Source organism: Manis pentadactyla, chromosome 8 (genome assembly GCF_030020395.1).
Source record: "Manis pentadactyla isolate mManPen7 chromosome 8, mManPen7.hap1, whole genome shotgun sequence".
Classification (NCBI taxonomy): domain Eukaryota; kingdom Metazoa; phylum Chordata; class Mammalia; order Pholidota; family Manidae; genus Manis; species Manis pentadactyla.
In genome coordinates this window covers 131,942,809-131,969,544 of record NC_080026.1, presented here as the reverse complement: position 1 = coordinate 131,969,544, position 26,736 = coordinate 131,942,809, and the positions used below count along the sequence as shown (strand labels likewise).

At 50.7% G+C, this 26,736-nt stretch overlaps 1 protein-coding gene across 1 annotated transcript in view; it reads right to left on the bottom strand.

Annotated features, from left to right (window-relative positions):
* Nucleotides 1–24,511, bottom strand: part of HTRA1 (HtrA serine peptidase 1) — a 49,711-nt gene extending 25,200 nt beyond the window's left edge. Inside the window, exons 1-3 of the mRNA XM_036898791.2 lie at nt 23,949–24,511; nt 3,711–3,810; nt 3,077–3,281 (exon numbers count right to left, since the gene is read on the bottom strand). Of these exons, the coding sequence (XP_036754686.1) occupies nt 3,077–3,281; nt 3,711–3,810; nt 23,949–24,420 (777 nt within the window). The 5' untranslated portion in view covers nt 24,421–24,511. The remainder of the gene's footprint in view (nt 1–3,076; nt 3,282–3,710; nt 3,811–23,948) is intronic.
* Nucleotides 24,512–26,736: the final 2,225 nt, after the last annotated feature.

Genomic DNA, 26,736 nt, shown 5'->3' with positions numbered 1-26,736 from the left:
CTCAAAGCTGCTTTCTATTAAAATGTTTGCGTGCACACTGTCCCCACTTCCTGCAGCTGGCATTCCAGTCCAGGCAAATGCTGGCCCCAGTCACCAGTCACAGCCCCACCCCCTGCCCCCCAGCGAAGATGGCAGATCCTAGCACAGAAGCACAGCAGGCTGCGGTTGGAGGGGACCCCCTCCTCCTCCGGTTTGGTGGGAGGCAGAAGGCCAGGCGAGAGCCGGCTGCTCTGCTCGGGGAGCCTTCCTCCAAGCATTCCCCCGGCCTCAGAACTCCGCAGGGAAAGTGAGTGCACATGTCTGCTCAGCAGTGAGAAGTGAGAAAAAAATAGAGTTCTTTGGTCACGAGCCCAGAAACTCTGTCAACTTCAAGTCCAGGGGGGTTTATTAGAGACACGAGAGGAGTTCCAAGAACAGACGGAAAAGTCTCAGAAAGGCCAGCAACTCAGACAGTGCCGGGGTCTCAGCAGCAGGGGCTCCGCTAGCCGCAGCCACATTGTTTTCCGTGGTTGACATCTGGCTGCAGCTCCATGGTCGCATTTGCTTGGTCTAGTGGGTTGTGTGTCCCCCCAGGGGCGGTGGAAGAGTGGGGCACCATGACTGATGGTCCCACCGGGACTGTCCGGTGGGGAGGAAGCAGACCCCCAAAGAAATGCTGGCTGCTGTTCCCAGAAGATGGGTGGCTGGATGACAAGTGTCCATGGTAATTTCCATTCTCAAAAAGTGGCAAGAATACCACAGTGAGGAAGGCCAACAGCTGCTTCAGTGATGGGTAGCCCTTCACGTGAAATCATGGTGCTGGGGGGAAACAGTGGGCCCAGGTCATGAGCCACCAAGTCAGCCACTGGGCCCCTGGACATCCACTGCCTGTTCATTCATTACATTGTGTGCTGGGCGAATTTGTATTGGCTGATGTGAGAGGCTCTTTCCAAATTGAGCCTCATCACAGGCCAGTCTCTGTCTCTCTCTTAAATAATCAGCCCTCAAACTAAGGGGACAAAGGGGAAAGAGCTGGAAGAGACGGTTTCACTCTCCCTGCTTCCAGCTACATCAGCAAAAAAAAAAGCAGTGTAGCCAATGGAAACAGGTCTCTTGTGTGGGTGTCTGCAATTTAACATCCTTTCATTTCCAATTCCATTTTGAAAAGCCATATTTAATTCAACCTTAAAATTTCAAGCGCCCTTTTCCTGAGCTAGAAACACATCTCAAATAGCATGCTACTGGCAGAGGACTAGCCCCCAGGCAGCAGGAGCCAGGTCTGAAATACTGCAAAGCTGGTCTGTTGAGATCTTTCATATCCCGCCTGGACTTGCCAGGGATGACACCAGGATACAGTCTCCACCTTGGCTCTAAATCTGAAAAGAATATCCCCGACCTCTTTGCACATTCTGCACCCACGCATTCCAAACACAAAATGACTCAGTGGGGGCAGCTCACATAGTGTCCAGGCTAGCGCTCTGCTTGCAGAGGGCCCCCACTGCTGGCCGCCTTCCAAGGGTTCAGTGGTGCTGAAAGATCCTGCGTCTGGCCACAGGATGTACTATTCTGGTCAGCCTCCTTCCGGTGAGACTACCACATCCGGGACACCTTCTAGCAGCATGTTCCTAATTGAAGGTGCACCAGCCTTCTCGTGGGCTATTTAAAGTCAAGCCGTCCCATCGCACCAAAAGGCCAATTTCCATCCCCCCCATAATGGCCATAGGCTTGGGCTCTTGGGGAACAGCAATTTGACCAGCCTAGCAGGCTACAGCTTCACCAGAGCATAGCTGTGTGGCCTTGAGCAGGTTACTTAACCTCTCTGAGCCTGTTGCCTCTTCTATAAAATGGGCATAATACAGTTATCTTGCAGATTTGGTGAAAGTTACAAATGAAAGCAGAGCCTGGCCCACCACTGGAGCTTATGAAGTAGAAGATACTATAGTTACACTGTGACCAATAAACACATTTGAAAGATAAGTTGTTACTAGAAGTTCCACAGTGACGTAATAAAAATAATATGCAGCTGAGACCTCACTTAAGGCCAGCTACCTACACAGGACGCAGAGCCTGCTTCTGCCCCGGGCAATAAATACCACACTGCCCCTGACTTCACAGCCTACATCCATGTAACACTATACAAACAGCTGAAATGAAAACCCTTCCTGGCTGTCAGATCCTGGGCCAGCAATAAGTTGCTGACCTACCCTGAGTCTTTCTTCCATACGAAGTCAGGAAAATTACTAGGGCATGAAAAAAAAAACAAAAAATGCAATCTCAGTGCACATGCCACCCAGCAAACCAAACCTCTGTACCAACATACCAAGAAGCAGGAATTTTTGATGGTCTAAGAACTGCATTTAATTTCAAGTATGGAGAATTTGCTAAACAAATCAACAGAGCAAAAATGACTGCAAGAATACTTAAATAGAAAGCCAATCACTTTCATACATAACACGTCCCAAATTGAGCTCACTCTGTCTCAGTTTTGCAAAAAAAAGAAAAGTTCTATACCCAGATAATCATAACTTGGATTATACAACCTTTTGAGGAGTGTCAGATGCACATTAGCATAATTAAAAGCTCTGAGAAGTTCTGTAAGGAAGAAATCCATTATCTTGTTTTAATGCAAGGTTACCAAAACTTTTTGAAGTATTAAAACACATGTACTAACCCTGCAAAACCCAATTTCAGAGACCTGGTTTGTTTTCAAACCTGGTGAACACAGAAATGAACAAAAAGCTCTAACACACGTTGCCTCAGGGGCAGGAATGGAGAGGAGACTCAATTTTCACTGCTAACCTACTAATTTCTTTACAAACCTATTGCTTTCCTTTATAAAAATGTAAACTATTTGTAACACTCTCTGATCTTACAGACTACTTATTAAACAAACTTCCATGAACAGTCTCTCCTCTGCCACCCTGAGCTACACTCAGCATCTCCTAAATGCTCCCCTCTGGTCCAGACTTGACTGGTTCAGTCCGCCCTGACAATCTTATGAAATCAGGGAGCCCCATCCCTTCTGACCTCTCAGGTTTTGCCAAGTTTCATCCCGGGCAGCTGAGAACCTTCCTCTGTATGTGGGGAACATGCTTACCTCGTGGTCAATTTTGATAAGTGCAATATCCGCCTTCTCATCCACATCCTTGATTTTGGCTTCGTAGGTGGCGCCATTCTTCAGCTCAACTTTGACCCGGTGCTTGTTGGTCACCACGTGGGCATTTGTCACAATCAGTCCGTCTTCAGACACAATAAACCCAGACCCACTGGCCACTGGCACCTCCCTTTTAGAAAAGGGAAGCCTAGAACCCAAAAAGTACTCAGGTAAGCCCGAAATACCTTAAAATCAACTCTTCAAGTCATTGATTAATTGGTTCTACACCAGCAATACACATCCAGCAACTGTTAGTTTACACACTGTGTTTATTTAACCTTTAAAAAATGGAATGTTACTAATTTCTGCATGCATCAAAAAAGTCCATTTAGGAAGTATTCTTAGGGGATCTCTTCAGAACCAGAGGCTCTTAACACATCTAGAAGGGTCAAGGATGTATATTTAACTAATCAAACGGGAAAACATCCTAAGGGAGAAACGTTATCTTCCTTAGGAATATATTCAATGACACTTTGACACTTTAAAGTGTCTCAAAAATAGCCTGGATGTTTTGCTAAGGGCAGCATTTATTGGTGGAGGCTTGAGGAGCTATAGGAAGAAAGGAAGTCTCCCTTACTTGCGAAACAATTCAATGTGAACCACGGCAGGGGCGATCTTCTCCACCACGTCAGCAATGAAGTTGTATTTATGGCGCAAACTGTTGGGATCTTCCTTTCCTGGGAACAGAAACAAAAACAAGACACTTACTGATGCTGTGCTCTGCACCGTGAGACAGGCATGGGTTAGAGGAAGCCAGACGCTTGCTCAGAGGTATTGGGAAACCTGGACAGGGTGAGGGCAAGATCCTTCCTGCTCTCAAGGAAATGCCCCCTCAGATAAGGAGCAAATCCACCAAAGGTGATCTCTTCCCTCTGCTTCTTTACTGTCAATAATTTCACCAAGGAAATGTTGAGCGAGCAAACACCTGGACCTCCTAGCAGCTATTCTAAAACGTTGGTCCCCAAAGGGTGTCACCTTGACATGGCATCATCCTTGCCAGCGTCCCTTCCCCACCCTCCACAGCTTCACAGAGAAGCAACCCTTTTCCCACGATGCCATCATCCAGGGAGGGCTGAGTCTGTTTTTGACAAGATGCTATCAGACATTACAGATTTAAAAGATTATTATTGCAAAGCATTAAGGTGAAAGCACAGACCCTGTCTTTCCATCTGATACCACAAGGTGAAGAGAGGCCACAATCTGTTCCCAAAGCAGTTTCCACCAGACCTTAACTATTCTTTCCAACCCCCTGGGACATCCCAGGTCCAGAAGCACAGGAGATGCCTTAATAAACTCTTAGAAAAAAAGAGAGAGAGAAAAAAGTATATCAAACAGCCATACTTTTCTAAATAAACATATACACTGCCATTAGTGGGCCCCCTTACAATGGGCACCTTTAAAGCTACTTTTAGAACCAAGCTTTCCCATATCCCCGTGTAGGGCTCTCACCCAGCAAGGCCAAAAGTTAGTTCCCACCAACTGGGTGCACACACCCAGAGCATGTGATTCAGAAATGGGCTACTGGGGACTCAGGTCAGCAGTGTGACCCAGAAGGGCAGTCTGAGCCTGCTGCTCTGGCCCCAAGCCTGGGCCACCTGCTGACATCCCTCAGCACGTTGCTGCGCCTAAACAGGCGAGAGGGCTTCCAGGCGTCAGCAGCTGAGAACCGCACACTCCTCCTGGTCTCCGCCTCGCCCCAGAGTCCAGCTGAGCGTGGCCACAGCAGCCTGGGGCGCAGATACTGACAGGCAGCTTTCAGAGTACCTCAAGGAGTAAGCTTTGGCCTGTCGCAACTCGAAATTTAAAGTGGAGGCTTGTGTTTTGTGTCTTCTCTATTGCATTTTCGTAGTGATTCACTTTGAGCATTTTTACAAAAGCATCAATCCCTGAGGGATAGGAAATAAAAGGAAAAGAAAACTTTCCGTTCCCTGTGGCTCCTTCACTGTAGATGGCCTAAGGGGTGCTGGCCTGCCCTCACCTCGCATTCTGCAGCCCGACCCATGCAGCCCGATCCGCAGTGCAGGCCTGCAGCGTAAGAGGCAACCACTGGCCTGCACAACTGTCCCTCGCTAACCCAAGGGCCGGGGCGCCCCCGAGCCCACACACATGCACGGAGGCACCATGCACACACACGAGTGTGCTCACCTTCACATGCACTCCACTCACACACCCTCACATGGGCCCACACCCACACTTACACACTCACACAAGCATGTGCACACACATACATACCCTCACATGTACACACACATATTTGTGCTCACACATACACGTTCATGTAGACTCCATCACATATACACACACATACATGTACTCTCACGCTCATTCAGACCTCCACACACACATCATACACTCACACATAAATACACTCACACATACACACCTACACTCATTCATACTCATATACACACTCACACACACATACACAGACTTACATACCTAATGCGCACACACACACACCTAATTCACACACACAAACACTTAGGCGTCCCCCCGCTAGGCTGGGGTGCAGCATTCACCAGGCTCTAGGCCATGAAAGGGTCACGTGAAAAGCTATGACCCTTTTGAGCCTGTGCAGCTTCCAGAGCTGCCAAGCCAGGCTTTCCCAGTGGCACCACAGCACCTGTGCGGATTGTTCCCCGGGTTCCTGCCACAGCTGCATGTCCCCACCAGGAACCTCAGCTTGGAGCCACGGGGCACAGAGCCATCTCAGGGACCAGCCTGCCTCTCCCAGGCTTGCCTCCTGGAGAGTGAGACACCACAGGTGAACAGAGGGCAGTTCCATCCTGCTACGGGGCTCTGGGCCACTTTACTTCAGGGTTGGCATCTGCTTGCTCTCACAGCATGATTTCCCAAGGTGCAGGCAGTCTGCACCTATGAGGCAGGACAAACCAATACAACACATTCATGGTGGCACTGCTTTGTCGTGTTCGCTTTCAAAACCACTTCATAAGGTACCTTGTTTTTATTTTTCCCACATTCCTGTGGAATAGGAAAACCAGAGATTGTTCCCATATTATGTTTAGGGAAACTGAGGCTCACAGACTTTAAATGACTTCTCCACAGACATTAAGTTTTCTTAATAGTGAGTATAAGTAAGAGGGAAGTCTGGGCAAATCCACAAATTTTCCTCTTAATACTGGGTGTACACGTACCTGCTGCCCCCACCCCCAGGTTTCCAGGCAGTAGTGGGTAATCGGTCCGTCCCCCTGAGAACTCCAACGGAGATACAAACAAGGAGACAGAAACACTCCTTCTGAGCGCAGAACCTGGTGGACATCGCCCAGAGACAGCTGTACACAAATGCATCTGGGCTTCCTCAGACCAGCATCCAGGAAAAGGCCAAAAGGAGGCTGAAAGCCAAAGGCCAGCAACCTCCAGGGAGGCGTGGGGTTTCTGGGCCTTCACAAGAAGGACGATTACTAGAATCTTGCCACTAAGGATCATTAGCACACTTCTTCTTTCTGACGTTCTGAATTCAGCCTGGGAGAGCTGGTCTGCAGCAAGGGTGAACACAAACATGGCTTTTCCAGCCAAAATGAGGACCATGTGCTTTCTCACACAAACTAGAGAAAGCGGCCGTGCATCTGCCCACCCTGGGAAAGCAACATGGGGGAGCAGGGAGGGGGCTGGCCTGAGCACTAGGAGGCCATCTCCATCCTCAGTCAGCTGGGTGGTCTCCATTTCCCCATCTGCAGAATGGGGACAGCTGCCTCCAGAATGAGGTGTGAAGTCCACTCCGGCTCCAACCTTCCATGATCTAATCCCTGCCTCTCCCTCTCACTCCAACATGCTGAAGCAAGATAAAGCGCCTGTGGAATCTGAGACTGGCACAGGGCTCTCCAAACTCTGCAGATGAGTAAACAGAAAGGAGGAGCTGTGGGAGGACAGATCATAATGAAAAGCCCAACTGAAAGGCCTTAATTGTGCAGCTCGGATGAAAAAGTAACAGTGACCTCCATTACCTTCACTTGGTGGACCCCTATTAACAGGAAAATTAAATAGAGCAGAAATAATTGAACATAAGGAACACCAACTAATTGCTCAAAGATGGACAAGATGTCAGAACAAAGTAGACGGGTTTGACTTCTCCAGACACAATTTCAGAATGAGGAATAAAAGAGTCTCTAAGAGCAGCCTGGCTCAGTCTTGGGTCCTGCTCCATGTGAAAGGTTGTCCGTCAATCAAGAGGCGGCTGCTGTTGCCTCCTGGTCTTCAGAAACCCTGGCTGGTCTCATTTGCTCTCATCTCAACGGCCAGTCAACTATCTTCCTTCCAGAGGTCAACCCAGGTGGAGAATACCCAGAGACGGACCCAGCCTGGCTCGGCTGCACTCCACCTCCAAGCAAAGCAGACGGTCCAGGCCTCTCAGCAAGAGGAGACTGGATAAGAGCACAGGTTCTGGTCTCGGATGGATCAGAGTCTCAGAGTCTGAAAGCAAAAACCCTAGGATACCCAAAATAATTCTCCAAAAGAGAAAACTGAATGACTTCTAGTATGTGATTTTATTTTAAACAGAGAAATTCTCAGTAACTAGGATTTGTAGAAGGATGAGTCACAACATTTTACAGAGACAGACTTTTCCACTCACCTAATAAATATTTATCATTACTGATTTTTAACAAAACAAATGACCCAGTAAGAGCAGCCAACGTTTCCTATACTTTTATGAGTTCTAAAACTGCCAGAATTCCATCCGAAGATAATAAATGATTCATCTTCCCTCTTTATAAACTACTAGGAAAGCACGCAACTCCATAAATGTGGCTTCCTTGGAACCCACCATCCCCGAAGCTTCATAGATAATACTTCTCAACTACTTTACCAACTTCCTTATAGGAGGCAAGAGAGATACACACACACAGTGTTGCGACATTTCAATAACTATTATTAAAACTAAGACACTTCCATCATTAAGTGTTTAGTGAAAAGAGCCAGGCACTAATTTAAGTTCTTGACATACCTGATCACACTGAAGAAAAACTGTTGAAATGAACATGAAAACCCCAACAAGGGACTATGAATCCACAGACAGACTTTCATCTGTGTTTCTTACAAAATTTAGCAAACAGTTGGATGTGTGCTTTATGTACAACAAAATGCAGGCTTCCTTCATCTTTAAAGCCAAAAAGGTAAAGATGAGATGTGAAATAGGAAGAAGAGAGAAGCAAGTGTTTGTGGGACTAACACCATGGTTCTCGAGCTCTGCCCAGGGGCACCTCAGACGACAGCAAATTCACAGGACACTCAAGTCTGGAGGGAGACACCGTGATATCTGCGATCTGCTGGACACCTTGAGAACCAGCTCTGGGTAGTTCTCAGCTTCCAAATCAGATTACACTCTGTTCCTCTTGATGATCCCACATTTTTCTTAATTTGGATTTCTGGTGGTTGCTGTGATTAAAAGCAAACACGTCCAGAAATCAACGTTGAACTGGAAATGGGGTGGCAGTGCCCAATCTGATTCCAAGATTTAAGGGGTTGCATGGCACCCAACAGATGCACATGGCCCGTAACTGATAACTGCCACTCGGGTGCATGAACTTACTACAGGATCCCCATGGCTGTCTCCACTCCTGTCTGACCACAGCTCCCTCCATACGTGGCTCTCATTCCCAGCACTGCCTCCCAGGACTCCTGAATGCTTACTCTCTACTCCTGCAAACTTCTTTCTGGGCTTCCAAAACCACTCCACTCCATCTGCTTGCACTCACACCTACTTTGCTTTGTGTCCCTATAGCTCATCAAATCCCACCCAACCCTCAATATAGGCAGTAAAATAATAACACCAACAAGAAGAATGGCACCACTCACTTACTGAGCATCTACTATGTGTCCAGCACAATGCTGGGCACTCCATAAACATTATGCAAGCCTAGGGGTGGAGCTTATCCCCAGCCTACAAAGAGATGGAAGAACAGAGGATCAGAGAAGGAAAGCCCCAGAGCTGGCTGGCAGCTGAGGTGGGAGGCTCACCCCATCTGGTTGACCCCATTTGGCCTGGCTCCCAAGCTGGAGCTCTTTGCTCTGCACCTGTGGCCTTCCCTCCAGGTCCCAGCCCTTTCACTCAGCCTCCAGCCCCCTGCTGCCCCACTTCCGGGCCCGAGACCGCAGGGGCCAAGACTCAGGATTAACAACCCAACCTTTGCTTCCAGCAAGAACAATCGTGCCTTCCAATTTCTCAACAGAGTTGAGAAGTAGAGCTAATTTGGAAAACAGAATGCAGTGTATTCGGGGGAAAAGAAATGAATCCTCCTTTATTCACAGGGAACAGCATGTTCCCAAAATTCAAATCAGTTGTAAGAGCAGATTGATCAAATCACTGGCATTTTAATGCACTGTTCTACATTCAGGACCAGAGAGAGAATTTGCAGACCCCAGTGCAAAATGAAAGTGCAGGGGCTCCTTGTTCCAAACTTATTAAGAAATCCAGGATAGTAGCAGCAGAGCATTAACCCGGCTAATGGGGCCCTTCTGAGAGTGGGCTGTACAGGCTGTACCAAGAAGCCAGCCCTGCCTGCATTTCAAATTCATTTGATCTTAAACCCACAGTGCAGGTCAAGTGCTGAGAAGTGGCCAACGCTGCTCAGGAGCCGACTGAGACGCTGCACTCATCTGGCCAAACCCTGGGGGCCCAGAGGGGTCTTGGGGGGCCAGCTGAGCACGCCACGTTGTGTGGGGTAGGCTCCTTCCTTCCTCCATCTGTGGCGCCGGGCACAGCTCACACACTGTACAAGCCCAGGCAAGTCCCCCATGCTGAAGGTTCCTCAGCTTTACAGTAAGGAGGCTCGTAGGGTGGGGGCCCCCGAGGTCCCTCCTGGCTCCCACAGAGAAAGGAAAGAAATCACTTGTGATTTTTCACCTAATTGCTTCAACTTTAAATGACACCGAAGGTTTCGGTACTCAAAAGACTACCAATCGTAGCACAGCCCAGTTCCAGCAACGGGCAGGACTCTGGGAAAAGGATGAAAAGTGAAGGAAGACATTTGGCCAAATGACTGGATTTGGCCACAGTCGGCTCGCCGAGGGGCTGTGGCAGGTGGGTCGGGCATCTCCCTCAACTTCTCTTATTTCTGTCCCCTAATGCTGCCAGATGGGCCCTGATCTTCCTTCTGTCTCACGGGCCTGTGCACAGGTGACAGAAGAAAGAAAGTTTCAAAGGCAGGGGCATAAAGTGCATTGTACAGAGGTTGGACATGAAGGTCAGTGAAGGGCCAGGAGACCCCCTCCTGACCATGTGACCACCCGAAGTGATTACCCCGGTGATGCCAGCTTGGAGCTACCACGGGCTCTAGACTCAAAGTCCAGCCGACAGCCTGGGAAAGTCTCCCCTGGACACCAGCAGCCTCTGCACAGCCAGTGAGGTTCCCACTATTTTAGAAACTGTACATGTGAAGCAAGCCGAGCAGACCCTGAGTGGGGTGTCAGAAAAGTTAACGGCCTTTGGGAATGAGGCCTCAGTTGCTTGAGTGTGTGATGACACACTCCTCAGCTGTCATCAGCTGCCTCCCAGCCCCAGCACTCCAAGCAGGAGTCCCCCACATGGCGTCTGCTCTCAACAGCCCCATCCTCCAAGGACCAGCCTGGATTCAGGGCTAGAATCCAGTGACACCCCCAGAAGGCACTGCCGTGGGCATATATGCTGGAGACTGTTCCCTTCTTCGTCTTTAGATGGTCTCAGGGTCACATCTGAACATTTCTTTGTCTCCAGCATGACTAGGTTCAAAGTAACTGTAAAGAGGCTACTTGCTGGGTAAGTAAATCCAGGCCAAAACCTAGAAGGGCCCCAGGAGGGACTCCACTCTAGGCATAGCATATTCATGTGCCCAGGGCCTCGCTCACCATCCTGTCCCTCTCATGGCCTGGCACCTTCACAGGGAGGCCAAGTGGAGCCTGCTGAGGCTGGGGGAAGCCAGAGCAGTCCGGGCTCGATCCAGAGCTTGTCCCTCCAATGTTCCTACTTCCCCAGCATCGACTGCCCTGGGCCAAGGCTGCCCCACACTTCCGGGGGGGTGGGGGGCACAGTAACAGAGACAAACAGCCAAGAGAATGAGCAGGCTTCAGCCAAGGCCAGCTGGGAGTGACAGAGGACTTGGAACACTGGGCTTTATGCTGACAGTGGTGCCCACCGTGCTGCTTGCCACACCAGGACTTCTGGGGTCAGAACTGGGACTTGGGCCCCACCGCTCCATCCTAGCATGGGCACCTGAGGCCCAAGGAGAACACCTGCCCCACTCGTGCGGGTACACAGAGGCCGGAGTGGAAGGCAGGTGGTTAACCTGACGCTGCAGCCAGGAGGGGTGCCGGTCTGCATTCAGGGAGGGAAAGGCGGATGACTTTTCACAAAGAAAAGCTCTCTTTGTGAGGTGGCATGATGAATTCCAGAATACTGTGAGGGGCACGGTGGGAGGGGGGTTGGCAGGGGCGTGGAGGGTCCAGACCAGAGGAGGGGGAAGGACAGGCAGACAGGCCGCATTTGAGGGAGCCAGCACGCAGAGAAACAGAATGCTTCCTCCTCTTCCAATGAACTTTGACTACTTTCTCCCTGAGGGTCAGGAGGAAATCAATTTAATCAGGTTCCTAACGGGTAATGAGGCGTGAAGTGCAAAGGGGACGGGGCCTCCCGTTTGCAAGAGCAGTTGTCTGTGAGAGGAAAGAAAGCATGACTCAGTGAATACAGCAAAGATGCCCTGCAAGACTCATTTTCCCCGTGTTTTCAGTTTGAGTGACGGCATTCCGTCTGTCCGCTCCATTAAATTCCAAGGAAACTTGTCAGCAACGGCTCCAACCCAGAGGCTGGCCCAGAGCTGGTCTGGGGCATGGAGGCAGCAGAAACAGAAGCGAGACTGCACATTCCAGGAAACCAGATCCTCATTCTAATTATTGTGGCTGCAAATTTCAGGGCACTGGAGACCCCCTTGCAACCAGCTTTCTCTGAACGTTGCAGAGAAAAAGCATAGGAAAGAAAGGGGCATCACCTGGCTGTGTCCAAGGCAGCAAACGGGTCTAAGTAAACCTGAAAATCCTGTGTATCCTCAGGGGCTCAGTCCACAAATATAAGGAAGGAGGAAGAGGAAAAGACACAGCTTTGGTGTCAAGGGGCCCCCGGGCAAAGGCTTTCAAGCCTATTTATGTTAAACTGAATTCACAAGTAGCAACTGTTAATTTTGTTTAAGGTTCAAAACTGAATGATGGACTACTATCCTGTCTTTTGCATAGAAATAAACAAATAAAAATCAGGAGAGTTACGTGTGACCCATTTCTTCCCTCATAAAGAATAAAGGAGGGAGAGGAGGTGGAGCCCGGGAGCCTGGCCTCGGTTTCCAGCCCACACTGGCACTTCCAAGCGCTGGCAGCCCCTCTCTTTCCGGCAGTCTCCCAGACGGCTCTGAGTGGGAAAAGCTCGCCGGACGCCAGACCTCAGACTGCAAATTTGTCCCCCACATCCATGGTGCCCTGAGCGAGTAACTGTTTGCAGAGGCTGGGCCAAGGCTGCAGCGGATGGCTCTGGAAAAGACGGGCAGGTGAAGTGAAGGAGCAAAAGGACCCAAACAAGACTAAGACAGTCCCCCCGACTAGCAACAAGCCTTCAGGGCACCTGGCCAGCTGGCTGCAAACCCCTAAATGTGCTGTCAATCACAAGCATAGCCCAGTCCTGCAGCTTCAACTCACTGGTAAAAGGTGGTTTCCAGACAATGTGTCTATGTTTAAAGGCGCCTTTAAAGGTGTCACTGATAATCACTCCCCAGTCTCGGGAGCAAAAAAATAGGAAGTCCTCGCTTGCACACCACAGGAAATGCTTGCGTTTGGTATCAGTACTGTTGCATTTGACAGTCCTTTCTGACTTAATTTATGTATTAGGAAACAAGTTTCCAATCAATTCCACCACACAATTATTTTTTCAGAAGTCTCCTGAAAGCCCAGCAAGATGTGTCTATTATTATCTTCAAGGAAACGGCTGACTGCTCAGTTCACAAAAACACTCTTAACTTTCCTCTTGATAAGCATCTGGCTCCGGTCTTGACACTCCCAGGTTTCTCCCCTGGGTACTCTCCCTGCTCTGACTGCTCCTGGTTGTTATGTCTGGGGCTCCCAAATCCTCCAGCCGCAGGCAGCAGGCAGGGAGGACACGGTTTGGGTGATAAGGGGCCCTGAGCACCCTCCTCAGCTGTCCGCAGCCCTGTGGAGAACTTGGGCCTGGGGCCCAGGGAGAAGCAGGAAGGTGGAGGGAGGGATGTGACGGTGAACCAAGGCCCTCCATCCAGGAAGCAGACAATTCTTGCACACAAGTACCCTGTGCCCACTTGCTGATGGGCACTACCCTCAAAATACCAGGGGGAGGATGAGGGGAACTTGTGAAACCAAAACAATAGCCAGAAGGAATCTTTGGCTCAAGTCAGAAGTGAAAAATGGGCCCTGAGACCCCAGACAGGTCGCTCTCCCCCTTATGGCCTCAGTTACCTCACCAGCAAGATGAGGGGTAGACTAGACCATTTCCGACAGCCTTTCCAGCTCCAAAAAAAGTCTTACGAGCTAATGAATCTGAAAAGTGCATTTTCTGATCTTTCCCTTTCAGCAAGCAACTCCCACCTGTATAGAATATTCCTATTTTCTACACACCGGCTTCCTGTGTCATGTGTTCATTACTTCTGACAAAACCAATCAGTGCTGCCTCAGTGGTTGAGATTTTCAAAGTGACTTTCAGGGCTGGATCAGGACTCCCCGTCAGGGAGAGGAGACAAATAGAAGTCCTGTATCCACACAACAGAGCATTAGTCTGTCACAAAATGGAATGAAGTCCTGATACATGTTACAACACAGATAAGCTTTCAAAACATTACACTGAGTGAAAGAAACCAGACAGAAAGGGCCACATATTGTCTGGTTCCATTTATATGAAATGTCCAGAACAGGGGAATCCGTAGAGACGGAAGGCAGATGAGTGGTTGATTAGGGCCGGGCAGAGAAGTGTGGGATGCACGTAATGGGGATGGATTGGGCTTCTTTTTGAAGTGACGAGATGTTCTGGAATTAGACAGTGATGACAGTTGAATAACTCTATGAATAAAGAAAAACTCTGAGCTATACACACTTTAAAAGGTTGAATGTATGTGAATTTTATCTCAAAGAACTGCAATTTAAAAATGTCATGCTTCTTTTCAGTTTTTTAATGTGGCTCCTAGAAAACTGGATTTTATATATGTGGCTCGTGTTATATTTCTGTCTGTGTGTACAAAACATTTGGATAAACATATTCTTCAAAACAAACAAAACCAGTCTGGCCCCTTCCTGTATCCTGGGCAGAGCTGGCATGCAGAGGGTCAGTGTGAAGAGCCCTGGGCTGGGCAGCCAGGGGCTCTGGTTCTCCGTCCCAGCCTGCCTGGTGACCGCGGCCTTCATGTCCCTAGCCAGGCCCTGCTCCTTGCTGAAAGCACCAGTGCTGGACCAGACGACCTGCCAGCCATATGAGCCCTTCCAGGTCAGATGGTCTGTGACCACAACTCTGACCCCAGGTAAAACCAAATTTTAGAAGTGCTCATTCTACCCCAAACCCTGCTTATCTCCTAAAACAATCAACCTGAGAATAAAAGTAACTTACAGACAAACCCGCTAATTTACCAGCTGAGCAGAATGGCTAGGTTGGTGCCCTCCTATCCATATCTCCTGGAGGATTTCTCTCAGGAGAATTTCTTTGTGGCTGCCCCCACTTTCAGTGACTTAAGAGGTTGATAACTCTATAGTTGATGGCAACAAATATGGGTACAGCCTTCTGGAAAACAACTTGGCTGTGTGCACCAAGGGCTGTAACAAATCCATACCCTTTCCCCGGCTGTTGCACTCTTAGTATCTATCCCAGGGAATAACCCTAGATAAAGAAGTAACCATGAAAGTGCAGATGCTCCTTTCAGTGTGCTTGCAAAAACACAGTAACAACCACGGTCCAAATGGACGCAAAGACGGGACTAGAGACCCTAATGGCGTCGTGCTCAGGACAGAAGTGATGAGGCTACTGCAAGGATTGTGGCATCATGCATATTTTTCCTTCTTTTATTATTGATGTGATTAAACTATATTCATAATTTTTAAAAACAGATAGATTATTTCATCAAAAGTAGGACTGCATTTCCCATAATGTCTAAACAGCATGTTGAAAGAAATCAAAGAGACTTTATGCTAAGAGAGGAAAAACTTGGTATATACATCCTGAAGAAAATCTAACCACAGATTAAGCAGACATTGAAGCTTCTCAGCCCCAGTTTATCGGCGGTGTCCACCACAATATTTATACTTATTTTTTCCCCTTCAACAAGAACATTGTAATTATGGTTCTGGAGTAATTAGTATGTGGTTATAACTCCTGAAGGCAAAATCAGTTACTACATGATTAGCTTTTGGGTCATCTTTCAACCCAGAGACCATTTTTTAGGGAAAAAAAAATTTCTTTAGCATCATTCTGTAATGGGAATCCAAATGAAAGCACCCCCCATTTCTCAGTCCCATGGGGAAATCACATGGCTGGACGCTGGCCTCTCCCAAACACCCACCTGTTCCTGCAGGAAGGTGTGGCTGAGGTGGGAAGGGCTCTGCCCTGAGCCTCAGGACTGAGTCCACACTCATCCCCCAGTGAGGAGCTGGGTACTGCGAGGGTCACATTAACTTTGGGTGCCTCAGTTTCCCCCTATGTAAAGTGAAGGGTTAGCCCATCGGACCTGGAAGGACCTTCCACACTCAAGTTTTATGCCCTGGGATTCAATCCTCTCTACAAGCTGGTTGGTGGCTTTGTCCAGCCATCAGTGTTCCTGCAGGGAAGGAGGTCTAAGAGCACCTCCACAAGATCCCAGGAAAAACAAAAATGAGGAGCTAAGGTTAGAGAGGGGCTGCAGAAGAGAAGAGCAGGATGGCATTTTTTCAGAGGATGGGGGGTTCTACGGCTGGCCAGTGATGGGCACCCCAAGGGAGCAGATCACAGAACCCCCCACAGCCACAGGGATGCATGCACAGCAGTCCTTTCCCCATGGTCTCCAATTCTTGCCCTGCATCCTGTATCTTCTGTGCTGTGATCAGATTTCTCCTACTGGGTTTTTTTTCCAAAGAGGGCTGACCCATATTGAGCAATACTTTTCAGAACCAAAAATATCAAATTGGTGAAGAAGCACTGAGTTAGCATCTAAGGAATCTCAACTCAGTCCATTTCTTAACCAGCAAATAAATGTTCAATAGAAACTCAGAATGCAGACTGCAGGCTCCCCAGTGAGCAGTTTATACCCTCCACGGTGTAGGCACAAGAGAGGGTTGTGTGCTCTGTATAATAACTGGGATGGTGTTTTGAACCAAAGCTTTCTGCCCTTGGAGCTTCCAGTAAACTCCACCTTTGGCGTCCCTGAAACAATAGGTCAGTGACTGAGGACAATTCAGTCCCCTTGACTACAGGCTACCATGCCTTAGTAGGACAACAGAACATGCCCAGAGGAGACCCATGTTTTGACACCCAGGAAGAAAACCACTTTTTCCTCCCTTCTTGCTCCACTGTTCGGTGCTGGTTCTACCAAAGTCCTCCAAGAGTCTGGAATGATTGATCAGAGGTTCAGCACCTCCAGTTTACAAAGGACCCTCACAGTGTCCTTCTGAGGTCATCCAGGCAGCTGCACTACCCCCCAGGTCGCAGATGAGGAAACTGAGGCTAAAGGGAGTCAGTAACTCATCCAGAAGGTCCCAGCGGGGCTGGAACCCAGGTCTCCCAACACCAGTGGGCTATAAAGGAGACACCGGTTCAGAACTTCAGAACGGTCTCAGGAGACTTCCACGTCCCTCTTTCAGGAACTGCCAGACCACACAGGCAGAAAATCAGAAATAACGGCATTGACCGGAACAGCACTATCAACCCACAAGACCTAACTGATGTTTATAGGACACTCTATCCAAACAGAATATTCTGCTGTCCTCACGGAACAGTCACCAAGACAGACCACATTCTAGACCAGAAAACACTCCCTAACAAATTTTAAAGAACAGAACTCCTACAAAGCATGTTCTCAGACCATGATGGAACTTAACTAGAAATCAATACCAGAAAGACAGCTGGGTAACTCCCCAGATGTGAGGGTTAAACAACATATTTCTAAATAGTGTTTGAGTCAAATAGGTCCCAAGAGTCATTTGAGAGTGAGACACACTTGCATCCAAACCCTGGCCCCGCCTCCCTACTGGGTAGCCTTGGACAGTAACAACTCACTTCTTGGAGCCATATCTATTTCGTCAGCATAGGGACTGGGGATGATACCACCACCTCCCTGGGAGGCCTTAAGGGAAGAAAGAGGCGAACCCATAACATAGTTTGCACAGAGCCCAACTCTGAGGAAGCCACCAGCGATGGCAGTGTTTTGTCCAGGTGGTAGGTCACAATCTTGTCCAGCACTGTTTCTGGCTGTTCTGGAAAGTACTGCCCCCAGTCCCCTGGGCTAGCTTACTCTATGCTAGAGAAAAGCAGATGTGACAGCTAAACATGGGGCCTTCCCTCATCTGTACCCAAGTGGCCACCACCGGCCCAAGCAACGCCAACTAGCAGATCCTCTGTGTCCATCCACCCCCAACAAGTGGTGATGGCCACCTGGAATACTGGCACCAAAGAAAGGGCTCTCCTAGTCAAGGGATGTGAGATGACTCAACCGCTGAATGATCTGGCAAAGTCTCTCCCAAGACTATGTGAAAGGGACTCTACTGCAAATCTCACCAAACTGAGAAAAAAAACAGCTCCTCAGACAGACAGGCCTACCGTCTTCATCTCGAGATCTGATTGCACAACTAATGAAAACGATGTTTCCTAAGGCTTGCAAACATTGCACAAGGCTCTGACTCATTAAGACAGGACTTATTCAAAGTTGAAAATTATCAGAAATTCCAGCCACAACAATATATCCTCCGAGACCATTATGTGCCTAGAGAGAGGGGATTAGCTCCTGGCTGTCACATGATGCTGTGGAGGACTGTTTTCATAAAATGCACTTACTTGACAATTTGTTCTAGGTACCTAAAATAATAGGGTATCCATAGATTCCCAAACTTTTTCTTTTCCTTAAGATGTGACAAATCTTTCCTTGTGAGGAATTCCCAAAGCATAGAAACCACCAATCCTCATTCAAGGTCTCAGGGCTTCTATACACAGCTGTCCCCTTCCCGTCACAAACTGCAGGGAGGGTGAACAAGGTGACATTTGTTAAATCCAGGCATTGCAGATACGCAGCTCTTTGTTCACGAGAAATCACACACTTCTCAGATGATACAGGCAGCTACTGGGGGCTTCAAGGGCTGTCAGGCAAGGTAACATCTGAGTCCCTCTACCCAGAGAAACTTTTCTAATGTGTAAACTGGCAAATTCCAAGTCAGCCTCTGGGACACACATGCCATATCGTATCACCTTCCTTCTTTATGCAGCCTTCCCACCCACCAGCCTGACCCCCAGGGAGCCAAGATCATTGCTGCCCTTTCCCCACCAGGAGGACCCCTTGTTAGATGGGTCAATGATGACACTGTTATAGCTAATGTTGACTGAGTTCTAGTAACACATCAGGCACACTTCTAAGCACTTCATATGATTAGATGTTTCCATTCTCCAACCCTATGAAGTATGCACATATGTACTATCGTTTTCATTATTTTACTGAGGAGGAACTGAGATTTACAGAGATAAAGTCACGTACAATGAATCACACATTTAGACTCCTGAAGCTGGGTGTTACATAACCTATTACAAACTCCTTGAGATCATGGGCTACTAAGCATTACTCACATCTGACTCCCCATATGTGGACCTTCAGAGTACCTAATAGGTGTTCAAGAAATGCTCTATATGAACTTAGAAATACAATTCATCACTAATTCCAACAGCCACACTCTGTGCCCTTCCAGCAGCAATAAACAGGCCTCTTCATTGCCACTCGTTTCTGTCCTGTGGCATGTTGTACTGGCTGGTGTCCATAGGTGGCTCTAGATACACGTCACCCAGCCACACTGAATCACACTAGCTTTTCTGCCACTTCTGGGAACCTTTTGGAAAAGCACTTGAAATTTCTCATTTCTCTGTTGATAATAGTTTTCCTTCTTTCTTAAAAAATTAATGGCAGAGAAGGTGGGGAAGGAAAGGCGAAATGGCTCAGGAAGAATTTCCCTGCAGAGAACCCAAGCAGCCCAGCCTCAGGACCCCTGGGAGACAGTGAGGGTCACCAGGTTTGGGGGAGCTCATCTCTTGGAGGTGGGCAGGTCAGCATAGCGCTCACCCAGGGACATTCAGTGGCTGGCACAAAGCTGACGTACAAGGCAACCAAGCCCAAGATGGGCCACATATATTCAAGGGTAACCTTGACTTTAACCATCAATAATTTAAGAAAGAGAAATAACTCTTAAAGAAGTCAGCCCAGACTTTAAAATAGGGAGGAGGTGAGCACAATTTTTCAGAGACTGGTTTTCTTACAAGAATCACAGACCCTTCCAGCTAGAAGGAACCTCAGATCATCCAGTCTAATTTTCCCTTTGCTGAGCTCTGAGAGGTCAGGGATCAGTCACCTGGTCAGGTAACAGCCTAGGAAGGGTCAGAGCCAGCTGCAAGCCCCCCAGCCCCTCCACTCCAGCTGGCCTTCTAAGGAACCCTCAACCACTGCCAAGCTTGACTTCTTCTTCAAATTAGGCCTGACCAGAGCTATTTATTCACTTGAAATATAAGCTCATGGAAAGTCTGATTTCTCAATCCAAAGCACGAAATTGAGTCCAGGATCACACAACTCCAAATGGACTCAGAATCCAGCCCCGAGGTCCTGAGGCTGTCGGGTGTCTGACCACAGTTAGCTCATCATCCCCCCCATAATTGCTTACTGAATACAGTTATTTTAAGCTCTAATGCAACCTATTTACAGCTCTTCTGGATGGGATGAAGTTACTCAAATGCTTGGCTTTTGATACTGTTAACTCACTGACTTTATGAAACCTTAATATTTCAACTCTTTAGCAAGACCAGCAGAGAACAAAAGAAGACAGCCAATGAGAGTGAGCAAAGCCTTATGAATGGTTCAAAAGACTTCAAAATCAGCGGTTCTTCACCAGAAAGGTGAGGCCAGCCTCCGTCTTTGGAGGCCTTCCCTCATCAGGTCCAGGTGAGACCAGGCAGGAGAGGTCCATGTTCATCGGGACTATGTTTGGGGGAAGGTGGGCAGTAGAACCGTACAGTAAAAGGAGAAATGGACTACGTTTCTGACGTCTGGGGAGACTTGTTCAGGCCTTTTGCCTGGCTTCTTGGACATTTTTAGCAGAGATCTGTAGCGCTGCACTTCCTGGCGAGTCATCTGCAGTGTCTGGGAATTCAGAGGGGCCTCTCTCTCCCCAAAAGCAGTTTGAAAACATTTTTACTACAACCCCTTCAGCTCTTTTACTTTTCTTCAGCAAGGGCTGCATTGATGGCAACTGGGGGCAAGCAGGTCCTCTGGTCCCCGTGCCTGGGGAGTGAAAGCTGTACCGTGTGCTGTGCTGCATCGCAAGGCCATGGCCATCTGGAGCGCTGTTTATTCCAGCTGTTAGCTGCAACTTAGTTGACTTACAACCATAGTTTCTCTGTCAACAGGTCAGCATGGTGATTATGAATGGGCTCCGGACCAGATACATGGGTTCAAGTCCTGGGCAAGGAACTGCTTGGTGACTGTCTCCCAGGGGCAGCCTTGGGAAGACTGCAGCACACCCTCCCAGGACTGCTTGGAGGATCGAATGGGTTAATGCACACCTGGCACAGAATAAGCACTAATATATGTTGGCCCTTATTATTATACTATTATTAATTGTAATTTCTTTCTTTTTTGGAGTCTCCTAACCATAGAGAGTTTTTGCTTTAAACTAATCAAACTTCTGCCCATGGCGGAAGGTGACAGATTTTTGTTCTCTAGAATAATTGTACACTTTCCCATCCAAACCCTGACAGCCGCACTGATTTCTGAAATAGATTATCTGCCTTCATTTCCAGAACCATGATAAGAGACATTCTCTGAAGTCTTCGTTAAATAGTTTACAAATAAAAGTGCTTTCTTTTAAACGGTGACACATTCCTCTATTCAAAGATGCACCGCGACTCCCAAGTGCTGTTCGGTCTGAAGCAATTTCCTACCTCTCTTCCCTCACTCCCTGCGCCTGACAAACCCTCCTTACGACCATGGAAACCGTGCAGCCTGCTCCTGTCAGGGGAGCTGCATCTCCACATCCTCACACGGCCCACTCCAACTTCAGGCCTCCAGCCCAAGGGCACCCTTCTCCAAAAGGTCCACCCTAGCTAAAAGAGCACTCCTGCCAGCTGTCTCAGCCAGAGCAGGCGGCCAATTCACCCCCTTTAACAATGACGTCAAGGGACCTGCTCGTGGGCTGGGCTTCCTCTGAATGAAGTCTCGGCTGCCAGGCTCCTGTCCTCAGAGGTACCTCTGGGAAGAGTTGGCCTCCCAAGGGCAGAGTGTTAGATGTGGGGAGAGGGAAACGCAAAGCCCAGCTCTCCATTAAGGAAAGACTGGATGGCCGTGTATCCCCAGCCCTCTTATTTCTTGATTCATTCACATTTCCATTTATCCATCAGGGGATTCCTATATGTGAGGCAGGCAGGCAAAGCACACACAGCGCTGAACACACTGCAGAGCTCAATAAATATCTGCAGCAGAAGGGAAGGGAGAGACCAGCACCCGCCCTCTGTCTCTCCTTTCAAGGCACACTCATCCTTCTGTGCTGTCCCTGCCTGGCTCTCCTGGGAGCCTGCTGTGGGCCTCAGGGCCAACTGGAGAGGACCTATTTCTCTCCTCACAGCGCCTACTAATGACTCCCCCAGACTCCAAAGCTCCTGAGCAACTCTGCCTCTCTGGTAATAAATCAGGGGCTCAAATCGGGCCACTTAGGACCCCATGCAGCAAGACTACAAAGTAACAGCTGGCTTGATTTTGACAATGATATGCAATATGCTTTTGTAAAGCCACCCCGTCACACCCAGACTCTTGGGACCACCCTAACTCCCCACCCCTGTGGTCCACAAGCCACCACCACTCAGCCAGGCTCTGCCAGACTTTCTTTATGCAGCCCCAGTTCAAGAACATCTGAGTACACAGCACAGCCGGGCCTCGACTCTGGGACTCTGCGCCACCAGCCTGGGTCACTCCTGTTGCCCTCCCCAAATGTCCCCAGTCTGGCCAGTGTGTACACCACCTCCCAAACAGGTCTCAGGCTTTCTCAGGCTGTTCTCCACTCTGCCTGGGATGTACTTCCCAGAACTCTGGAAACTTCCTTTACCCTGCCTGACCTCTGTTCCTCCGCCCGGGCAGCTGAGCACTGGGCTGGCTCTGAGTAAGGCTCGCTGGGTTCAAATTCCAGCTGAGTGGCCGTGGGCACATCGCTCCACCTCAGTCCCTCCATCTGTAAAACAGGACGGTAGCAGAAGCATTCTCCTCCAGGGTCCGTGAAACCAGAGGAAGTTGCCTGTGCAGCACACCTGGGACGCGGACTGGGGCACAGAGTGGGCACTCAACCCGTTTTTTCTTCATGTCCACCCTTCTGTCGCTGTTGGATCACTTCTCTCTGGCCTAACTCTCCTCCAGCTCCGCATTAGGCTCTTTTCTGAGCAGGGAAGCTGGGTTCCTGCCCCTGGGTGGGAATACACAGCCTCCAATTTCTCCTACACCCCTCTGGCACCTTCTTCGCCGTGTGAGCCCTGTTGTGCCAGCCCTAGTTGGTGGTCCTGGACCAGAATAAAATCTAGACAGGCCCCTCCCGCTGAGCTGCCCTCTCCCCTCTCCAAGCACTTCCCCGTAAGCAGGCGGCCAAGGGCACCGCCAAGCACGGCGGCCTGGCCCTGCACGGCTAGACCGGCCACAGCTGAACCCCGGAGGTTGTTTTCCACATGCTCTCTCTGCCTGCAGATGAGAAGCATCCCTCTGGAAGGTCCCGCGGGCGAGACCATGTCTCCACCACACCCCCTGCCAGAACCGGTTTCCTTAACACAGAAGAGATGCTTAAAGGAGAAGGAGCACGCTGCTTCTTCATCCCTACCCCGAATCCCTGCCCTTTCTGCCTCTGCAGATTTCACGATTCAATGTCCCGTTCAGATTATTCCAAAAGAGCCACTTTTATTTTTGTAGGGTTGACTCAAAACACGGGAAGCAAGGCAGGCAGCGAGGCTCCTGCAACGTCGGCGGCGCTAACCCGGCTGCCTGCCCGGACAGACCATCTGGGGAAACCGGAGCGGGTCCGGCAACTCCGGTCCTTTCAAATACAAAGTTAAATAAAGTTTCAGCGGACAGGATCCCCAATAAAATGAATGCTGGGTTAATTTTAAGGGAGGAGGGGGAGGCGGATGCAGAGAAGTAGAGGCAAGAGAAATGACAGACACAGATCCCAGAGGTCCCTATGGTTACGGTTCGCTCAGCACAAGGGACATTCCTCAGTCCCCAGGACTTCTCTTCATGCCCACATTCCTCTCCTGTTTGTACCCGTTCCCCGGCGCTGTGCGGTTCCCCGTGGGGCACCCATCAGCTGGCCAGCGGCGGGATGTCCCGTCACTCCGGCCCCGGGCTGCGGGGACAGAGCGCTCCCAGCACCCGCCGGGCGCGGAGCCCACCCAGTGCTGGGCGCAAAGCCTAGTTCCGAGGAAGCCCTCTCCCAGCGAGTGGGGGCCCTCAAGACCCCGCAACGCTGAGCTGCCCTTCGGCTCCCGCCGTGCCGCCGGGACTGGCCAGCGCTCGGAGGGCGAGACCGGGGAGCTCCCCGGAACCCAGCGCGCCGCGGGCCTGGGGACGCCTCCCGCTGGTACCTTGGCCGCAGGCGCCGCGCTGCAGGACGATGACCGGCGGCTGGTGCAGCCTCTCGGAGCGGCGGCTGGCGGCGCGCAGCTGGCACAGGTTGGCGTAGGTGTTGGCATCGCTGCCGCACACCGGCTCGCCGCTGGCGCACACACAGAGGCCGGCCTGCGCGCGCCGCCGCACGGTGGCCGAGGCGGGCACCCCGAAGGGCACCACGCACTGCAGCCCCTCGCCGCACGGGCCCTCCTGCAGGCCGCACGCGGCTCCCTCGGGCGCGCCGCACACCTCGCAGCAGCCGCACGCGTCGCGGACGCGGCCGCCCTCACAGGGTCCCGGCGGCGGGACGCAGCGCGCGAGCTCGCAGCGCTCCGGACACTCGGCGGCGGTAGGCGCCGAGCGGCCGGCCCGAAGGAGCTGCGCCGAGACGGGCGCCGCGAGCAGCAGCAGCAGCAGCAGCGGGAACGAGGCGCGCGGGGGCTGCATGGCGGCTCCGACGGCGGCGGCGCGCTGGCGAGGGCCGGAGAGCAGCGCCGGGAGGAGCGCGGGAGGGACAGGGAGCCGGTGCGAGTGCGCGCGGCCGCGCGGCCCAGCCCATTGGCCTCGCGGCGGTGACGCGCCGCCCCAGGGCCTGGCTGGGCGCCCGGGAGGGGGCGGCCGGATGGCGGGGGGGCGGGCGGGGGCCGCGGCAGGACGGGGCCCGCCCTCTCGCGGGGCGCAGTTTCCCGGTCCACGCGTCCTCTTTATCCGCCTTTCGCGGGTTCACTCATCGCCACTCGAGACCTTAAAACTAAAAAGAGACTCAGCGCCGGGGATCCTCCGGCCGCCCCGAGCCAGCGGGCCCGGAAAAGCTCCCGCAAACTGCCAAGGTGGAGACCCGCCCCGGCAGCGGGAGGGGCCGCTGCTCAGACCTTGGGCGGCGGCGGCTCCGCCGGCCCTGGTCACGAGCTCCCGGGGAGGAGGACGAGCACCTCTGTACTTGCCCCCGGTGCTCAGCACGCGCGACCGTGACCGCGGACCCTGTGCGGCCGCACACAGAAGGCGGCACCCGCAGGGCTGGCAGAGAGCCAGCGCCTGACCCACTGTTAAAGTTAAGCAAAAAGCAGTAACACTTAAAATGTAATCATTCACGTCTGATTCTTTTTTAAAGTTGTTACAGACGCAAGGCATGCTTGGACACGCACAGAATAGTTCCGGAAAGCCCCGTGGGGAGTTGGTAACGAAGGGGGAGGGGGGCGCGGGGTCTAGGGAGAGAGAGGGGCATTGCACTGTTTGAATTTTTCACTACATTCATGGTTTTCTTAAAACACTATTGTTAAACGGAAGAGCTCCCCTTGATCTCCCACCAGAATCAGGTGCACCTTTTAGGACAGATACAAATCTAGGCAGGGGCGACCTGAAGGAGCTCCCAGTGCCAGGGAGGCGCCAGGCCTCAGGGCAGCGGCCTCCCGCCCAATACCCAGCAGATAGGCAAACTTGCACCGCGCCAGAGCAGAGGCCTTCAAGGGCAGGTGGGCTGGCAGGCTGAGAGCGCTGACCTTGGGGTGGAGTAGGCTGGCCTGGGAGGCTTGGAGTTCTATTCTTCAGTATTTGGGTTGTTCCCTTGTGTGCCTGATACATTTCCAACAACAACAACAAAAATGTTTTTAAAAAGTAAAATCCAAATATTTATAACCACCCTCCCCTCCCAAGCACTGCTCAGATATCGGGCTCTCTTAGCTTCCAGAGTCCAGGGGGGTTCTTGGAGCCAAGAGCCAAGAAACAGGAGGTCCAACAGCATGGAGCCTGAGGAAGATGCTGGGGGCCGGAGCCTGGGTGCCTAGACCCGAGGGCAGTATTTCCTAAAGCCAGAACCTAAAGCCTGTGAGAACGGAGGCCTTGCCCCAGAATTCACTCAGCCCTGGGCACCAGAGGGGCAGGGGGCATACCCCTGCTGGGGCCTTGGGTGCCTGGCTAGCTACCACTATAAAGGGGTGGGGTGAGGGAAATAATAGCCAAGTCCCTCAGAAATAAGGACTCTCCCTACTGCAGTGGGCAGATGAAACAAGCAGGACCTGTAGTGTGAATAAGTTGGTGAAAACTTTTTATCCAGTACTCTTACAGATGAGAAAATTGAAAGGCAGAAGGCTGTGACTCCCCGGGCCTCACCCCACAGCTAACAGAGATGGAGCCAGGCACCCTCCCGGCCATCTCTGCCTGCAAGCCCATCCTCCATCTCCACGTTGCCAGACTGCAGAGTGAACCAGCTGATTGAAACAAAACGTGACTGCAGCTTCCCCACTGCTTCAACACGCTCCTTCCCTGTCAGAGAATAAGTCCCTGAGGGTCCCACTGAGTCCTCACCACCCCCTGACCCTATCCCCCACGCCATCCCCATGCCTCTATCACTTTGCTGCCCCAGTGCTGAATAACTTGCATCTTCTGTAACATACCTTCCCATTTAATGCTCTTCCCTCCTCTTGAAACTCCCTTCCTCCCTTCCAGGATGGGTTAGTGTGACTCAGTGAGGCAGGCAGGAGCCATCTGAGGGGCTTGGCTTCAAAAACCTACTTCTGGTCCTTAATTCTGTGACTTTTGGCAAGTTGTTTAAGAACCTCAAGGACTTTGATTAGGAAAATGGTGGTGATGGCATGTCTCCCTGGAGTGACCGACCTAAGGGTATTCATAGACTGGAGCCACTCTTGTGATGGGTCACAGCCCAGAAGTGGGGTCTGTAACGGTGGTGATCAGCAGAGCAAGACCTGGAGGCTGCCGGGCTTTTGCACCAGGGAGGAGAGATGGCACTGCACTGCCGCTGGAAGC